Source organism: Nicotiana sylvestris, chromosome 11, assembly GCF_000393655.2.
Source record: "Nicotiana sylvestris chromosome 11, ASM39365v2, whole genome shotgun sequence".
NCBI classification, from domain to species: Eukaryota; Viridiplantae; Streptophyta; class Magnoliopsida; order Solanales; family Solanaceae; genus Nicotiana; species Nicotiana sylvestris.
Genome location: NC_091067.1, coordinates 25,499,949 through 25,507,284, shown reverse-complemented (window position 1 = coordinate 25,507,284; position 7,336 = coordinate 25,499,949). Strand labels below are relative to the sequence as shown.

Here is a 7,336-nt window from a genome sequence, read left to right as displayed (position 1 = left end):
CAAAAATTAAACTTGAACAATTTTAATTTTTAATTTTTTTAGCATTTAATACACTTTATTTTTAAAATTATAAATTCATATCTATTAATTGTACTCTTTGTCAAAAATAATAGTAATAAAATTTCTCTTCGAGATAAAATTAAATACTAAGATTCTAGGAAATGCACACAAGTATTAAGATTTAAGTTAAAGTTCAGCAGCAAATAAAAGCTTATCACTTTGACCTCCAACATTTTTATTTTGGCCCCATTATATGTTTTGTGGTTATTTTCATACTTTTCTCGAGAAACGTTTTTGCTTTTACACATATGTGAATTTGGAGATCAAGATTATGGTAAATAATAATGTTAAAGCGAACTACGCAAGTATTTCACATGTTCTCATATTTAATTTACTTATATAACATTCGTAATTCACTCATTTGACTAATTTAAAAAATGAATGCTTCATTAAAAGAAAAGAAAAAGTGTTCGCTATCAAAACGTTTTCATTCTAATTATTAGATTATGTGCTTTCGTAGACACATTTTTTGAATAATAGATAACAAAGATTAAATATCAAAATATAGACAGATAAGTTAACGAGAAATCCACAAACCCAAATAAACTAATTATATGTAGTTCTAAAATGAAAAAAAAAAAAAAAAATAGCACATCTTTATTTTACAAGTTATTATGGTTCCATCCTGCAAATTAAAGACTGCAAAACAATATGTACAAATATTAAACTAGTCTAAACAAAGGAAAAATCTACTCAAGTGAAGAATCCCTTTTCTGAACAGTTCTTGAAAAAACTAAAACATCGTCAAGTTGTTGAGCACCCTCTTTCTTCTTCATCTTATTAGTAGTACTGGTGTTTGGATTTTCACCATCTGTGATAATTGCTTCTCTAATGATTTCTCTGGCTTTAGCCATGGGATCATCCTCCTCTTTCTTTTCCATTTGTTCATTCCTCTCTTTTGTTGCTTCCATTGATTTCTTTTTCACTGCTTCCTTCTTTTGCTATCAAATGAAGATAAAGACACTCAGGTTTTTTTGGTATATAAAAAGTTGATATGCATTTACGTGTAGGAGCATAAAAGTTTACACGTGTATTAGGTCCAGCACAACATGGAAGTTGTCTTTATCTTTTTAAATACCGGTGTTGTTTGAGTTTTTCTTTTCTTTTTTCAATAAAAAATTACCATTGAAGGAAAGCGTTGGAGCAACGTTAAAGTTTTTGATATATAAATTACGAGTTCAAACAGTGAAAGCAGTCACTAATGCTTGAATTAGGATAAGTATAAGTGATTTATATTACACCATTCCTCGTACTCTGCATGAATACAAGCGCACCTAACTACTCAATGTGTTGCTTTAGTTAATTTCCATATGCCTAACTATTCTATTTGGTATCTACTACTTCAGCAGTATTCTTAAGAGTTAATTTGCATACACTTCACTATTCTACAAATACTTGTTACTTTCTACTATGAGTAGAGGACACTGGATAATTTTGTTGTTTTTTGTACTTTTTACCTCCCCTATCATTGCTTTCTAGCTTTCTAGGAGTATCTGTTTATTTCTTCTTTTTTGGCACATCAACTAAGGGAAAGACAGTTTGCAATTACCCCCCCCCCCCCACTCTCAAATACTTTCTTACAATAATGAGTTTAAACACTAAACTTGAGTAATTTTCGCATTTTATTGACCAGTAGTAGGCCAGAAATCACAATTGGCACAATAGTTCATGTCAGGCAAAAGATGACACATACAAAGATAAACCAAATATGTAAAGTTGAACAAGCACTTCCACTTTGAAATTGAACATTGCGAAAAAGTCCTGCAGCCCAAAAGGCCAAAAACAAGAGGCAACCGGCATAGTAGATCCAAAGACTAAATTTAACCTCGACAACAAAACCTGAAACCTGGCTAGTACCATATTACAGTTCAAACTCCAAAAACCAACTTCTAAAGAAACAAAATTTGCTGCAGCTTAGTGAGATTCTTTTAGTTCATCCTCCTGATGAGCTCATTGATGTAATTCTCGCGGTTTCCAGCGTCACCACCTTCAACATAGTGGTTTCTCTTCTTCTTCAGTCCACCAAGAGGTGCCTTAAGCTGGAACGGCCATAGGAAGTTGTTAGCCTCCTTGAAATGTGGTCCGACAGTAATGATCTCGTGGACAAGATCTTCGATGCAAATAATTCCATGTTTGCCCAACACCTGCAATAAAGGTACATTTTGATGAAACACCAGTAGAGATATTAAGGTGTCGAAAATGTATATGTTTTGTATATTAAGTATGAATATACATATATATACATAGAAATACATAAATATACATAAAATATAGATATAATATACATATTTTATACATAATCAATGTACATGTTTTGTATATTTGGGCTCCTGTAATTATTTTGGCCGCAGGGACCAAAATGAAAAAGCTTTTTTGTTATGTTAACTAAGAATGAACTTCAAAAATACATTTGGCACTGACCTGCTCAATGACGGAATTGTCTGTCAAAGCAATTCTCTGCTTCTCTACCTTGCCGTAACCTCGTTTGTAGATCAATTCTCTAATGCTCTTCAGGTTGGGATAACTGTGAAGATAAAAGAGATACAGCAACCAATAATTATAGGGGAACTCCGTAAATGAGAATCAACCCCGGAAAGATACAACGCTTGAGAAATTCAATAGAATGGTACCCGTAAGTAACATAGGGCTCAACCCTGTGCAGCATGTTCACGGTTGCCTTGTTAACTTTCAGGAAGACACCGTTGAAGATCTGCAACATAGCGAAGAGTCCTCTCATAAGACAAACAGAAATGAGTCGGGGAAGTAATAAACAATGAAGAAAAAGAAAGATACTTTTAGAAAAGGAACCAATGAAACAGTAATCAGCAAGTCTACAACAAGAGCATATCCATCTGTATTGCCTGGGGATAGGTTTGTTATGTTCACTCGACACTCGCACCACAACTTAGACTTGGTAACCAAGAGGCACTAGCAGAAATCATGAACTAACTACAAATCATAAAATAACTACCAAGTAAAATGGCTGCCCATTCATGAATTTTCATACGGTACAGCATTAAATTATGCAACGTGACGTGATAGAAAGTGTAATAGATGAATCAAAAAAGCAAGGACAAAAAAGAACATGTAATGAATGATCCAACAAAATGATGCAAAGCCTACAGCCCTACATGATAATGTCAAATTCTGTTTTGGCATGACAATCACAGTGGAAATTGCAAGTTAAATGCTACTCTAACTATATTTCCGGCGAAAACAAAACCTAACTGACCATAATAATAATGCGATCTGCAGCAAATGCTGACCAGATAGAATCACTTAAGCTTACAAACTGGCATGGAAACCGTATAAGAGAAAATAGATTCCCATATTAAATAAAGTAGATTGATCATACTTTTTGTGCCACAAGTGATAGCTAATACTTGAACCAATTCATACATAAATAAACAGGAAGCATAAATAAATTACCTGTCGCAATCTAAGAAGCTGCAGAATCTTTTTTGTCTGAGGAGCCATCGCATTAATACTAAAAATTGAAAACGACAGTCAATAACTCCGACTTTATTCATCAAATTCAGGGGAAATCAAACCGGCAACATCTTACCCACGGATTCTGATGATGAAGAGCAACTTTGCCTCTGGGTCAACATAGAATCCTCCCTTCAATCGTGCCTCGCGCTTCAATTGGATCAACTCCCTCTCCTAAAGACATAAATACAGTTCTTGAATACCACAGTAATAGAGAAAAAATCAGTTCTTTTCACTGATATATTGGGCTCATAATTACCTGCGCCTCATACTCCTTAGCGTACTGCTTAGCTCTGTTGTAGATCAGTTTGCGGTTCTCAGTATTCTTTTTCTTGGCTGCTTCAAGCTCTTGCTTCTTTACAAGGGCCCACTCCTCACTTCTTTTCTGCTTCTTCAGTACAGACTCTGGGACCAGTACACCTCCCTCACCCATGACTCTGTCATGTGGAAGAGCCCAGAAATATAAGTTAATACACGTTTATCAACACATTAAGATCGAGAATCCTACTTGCTTCAGATGCAAAAGTTTTGGGATGACAATTTCAAGTCCCCACCCCCCACCCCCCAAAAAAAACCATACTTCAAAAAAAATCATTGAATGTGTTTCATTTAGCATTTCCTTTCCTTATGCTACCTATCCATGAGGTTGACCGAGACCTATCATCACAAAACTCTTTAGACTTTTCATTTAAGGATATGATAATTCTTGATTTCCCACTAAATATTTAACATCACTTTTCAGGTCAAATGTCACACAATAAAATCTTTGAAAATTGTTCGTCCTACAACTAGGATTACATGATTCAAATTTCATCAAATTCAAATCCAAAAAAACACACAGTTCGCTAAACCGCCCGAAAGGAATAAATGGTAATGAATATTCAGGTATCTAGGGGTACTTTGCAAATACTCTCGATAATCACGCTACCACATAACATAATCATAGCCAAGGAAAAAAATAAACAATAGATTCTAGCACAAAACTAGAATTAAATAGCCCAAAAACCACAAAAACAATGAGTCTTTCAAATGAAAAACTAAATACACAATAAATGAATTAACAAGCAGATAATAACAAAATACCTAAATCGGGAAAAGAAAAAACAGAGAGAACTTACAGGGAAGTACACCTAAAATTCCAAAGCAAATCAAAGTGATGCCATTATATTAAACTAAAAACAGAACTAAAACTGTAAAACATGTTACACAAGCACATTTCAACAAAACTAAAACTCAGATCTTTTCACTAGCTAAAACCCCAGAAATAATGATTCTTTTAAATGCTCAAAATCTCATTACTGTCTACATAAGAAACTAAATGAAATATAACATAAAACCTGAATCAAAAAGCCCAAGAAAAAAAGCCAAAGATAAAACTAAATAACAAAAAAGATACAAACTTTTCACACAGAAGATGATTTCTTATCAAATGCTCAAAAGAGAAATACAATGCCAAATATAATACAAAACCGTTGGACAATATGAGAAAATGGGATTACCCTTTTAGCTGTGCAGCAGACTGAGGATGTCTGTTTGGTCTGACTCTTTCTCCACAATCACAACTACACGGCTGCTGAGCTGATGATATATTAGACCCTAGGGTTTGGGGAGGAATATCTATTGGTATGAATTCTTGGGCCTGTTTGTATTGGACTACATGGCCCAAATTTAGTTCTAAGACCAACTAACAAGGCCCAAATATCTAAGTATCTATGTATGAACGGTTCTTCTCATGATTATCCCCGCGAAATAAAATTTATATATTACTAATGCAAGTATTAGTTATACAACATATTTGGTATTATCTATGTATAACTAATACATAGCAAATCATGGTATTAGCAATACCAAGGCTATTTTGTCTATTTTGACTATTAAATTACTATTCCTAAATATTAGAAAAATAATCTACTGATTATTTTGTCCAATGTAAACTATATTTTAAAAGGATAAAAGAGACGAACGATATTTTGCTAAGTGACTTTATGCTTTTAATATAATAATAATAATAATAATAATATAGATAAAAAGCCTCACCATTTCCTTCACATTAGAGTGAGTAAGGTCTCATTTGTTTGCACTTAATTGAGGTCTGAATCTTAATTATTCAGATCTCAGACATTAAGTGCGTTTGTTTTTAAAGTCTGAATCTTAATTATTCATATCTTAATCACTAAGTGTGTTTGCTTTTTTTACTTCACAACCACTTAATGCGTTTGAATAGGTTTATATGATTAAGATCTATAATAGAGACTTAATTTCATTAAAATGCTATCACATATCCATTATTAACTGCCGCCACCGCCTACCATTATCAACTACCACCATGCCGCTGCCGCCATCACCACCATCATCCTCAATCATAGCCGCCACCATTATCGACCATCACCACCCACTATCCCCACCACTCCGACCACCATTATTCTCACCCACAATCAACACTCATCCGCTCCAACTACCACAACTGACCACCCCATCATCATCAACAATTACAGGCGGTACCGCCCATCATTATAACCTACCACCAACCACTTTCCTCAGTCACAACTACTACCACCACCTGCCTTATTAACTATCACCACCTACCACCATCATCCTCAATCATAATCGCCACCACTACAAATCACTACTAGCTACTAGCATGAACCACCATCATCAACCAAAACTACCACCAACCATCGCCTCTAGTCGGCATTCACCCACTTGCCATCACCACCAACAACTATCATATTTTAAAAACTCATATATTATATTGATAGAATACTAGATTAGTTAGTATTTCATTTGAATTTTATGTTTATTAATTTTCAAATAAAGATAAATTTTATACATTCAGATTTTAAAATCAAACAGTCTTAACTATTTAGTATTCAGATCTTAATATATTCAGATGTGTATTCAGATTCAGATGTCTTAATCTTAATACACATCTTGATATTCAGATGTGTATTAAAATTCAGACGTCTTAATTTAAAAAAAAAAACAAATGAGGCCTAATATCCTCAACATGTTTCCAAATTTCTATTTCATTTTTTCAAGTTTTAAATATTAGAAAAAGTGGTAACTTATTAATTAATAAAGAATTCATTATCATCTTTAATAATCACATCAGGAAGTAAATACCCTTTCAAGACCTTCTAATTAATATATAACCTTATTATTTTCTTATACAGTCATAGAAATACACTCGATCCTTTTTTCTGGTTTTTAAGTTTTTAGTTTAATTTCATTAGTTATCATCAAGTTTTAGTCCTCTAAAGACTAACATAAGCTTTTTCTTAGCCACCAAAAAACTACCGTTTTACTACTTCTTAATTAAGAGGGAATACAGGCACCTCAGGGTCAACATGCCTGTCTGTCATAAATAAGGGTATTTTTGTAATTTGAATAAAACAGAGTAATACGATTGGCTGGGAACGAATCTTACTGTAGCTGTTACATAAAATCTTTAACGATTTGACGAAATTGTCCCTTATTTATCTTATCAACCAGTAGCACGTTCTTCTGACAAGTGTCAACTCTATCTACTTGTCATGAGTATTGCTAACTGCTAATTATAGTTTCTTCTTTTTCTTCCTTCTAAAAGTTAAATATAGTTTAATATATTAATAGCATAATTTTGTTTTGCCGTATTACTACATTGATCTTATTCAATTCTTGTAGCTATTTTTATGCCTAACTTTAGTTTTAATTTTAATTACATAACATTAAAAAAAACTTATTGTTGGCATTTGGATCTAAAAGTTAAATATAGTTTAATATTTTAGCAGTATAATTTATTTATACG

General features: G+C 33.1%; 1 protein-coding gene across 1 annotated transcript; it reads right to left on the bottom strand.

Moving 5' to 3' along the window:
* Positions 1-1,771: 1,771 nt before the first annotated feature.
* On the bottom strand, positions 1,772-5,134 carry LOC104229817 (large ribosomal subunit protein uL30w-like). The gene is made up of 7 exons (XM_009782528.2): positions 5,049-5,134; positions 3,809-3,986; positions 3,626-3,723; positions 3,490-3,547; positions 2,691-2,770; positions 2,482-2,584; positions 1,772-2,204 (listed from the first exon to the last, which is right to left on the bottom strand). The coding sequence occupies exons 2-7, from the start codon at positions 3,980-3,982 to the stop codon at positions 1,989-1,991; spliced, it is 729 nt and encodes a 242-aa protein (XP_009780830.1). The 5' UTR covers positions 3,983-3,986; positions 5,049-5,134; the 3' UTR covers positions 1,772-1,988.
* Between the last annotated feature and the right edge of the window lie 2,202 nt (positions 5,135-7,336).

Bases quoted from the DNA above. Each gene is read 5' to 3' on its own strand.
- LOC104229817 (XM_009782528.2), bottom strand. From the start codon at position 3,982: ATGGGTGAGGGAGGTGTACTGGTCCCAGAGTCTGTACTGAAGAAGCAG. The intron at 3,548-3,625 runs GTAAGATGTTGC...TTCAATTTTTAG, and splicing joins TTCATCATCAGAATCCGTGG to TATTAATGCGATGGCTCCTC. The intron at 2,205-2,481 runs GTCAGTGCCAAA...CCTTTATTGCAG, and splicing joins ACAATTCCGTCATTGAGCAG to GTGTTGGGCAAACATGGAAT.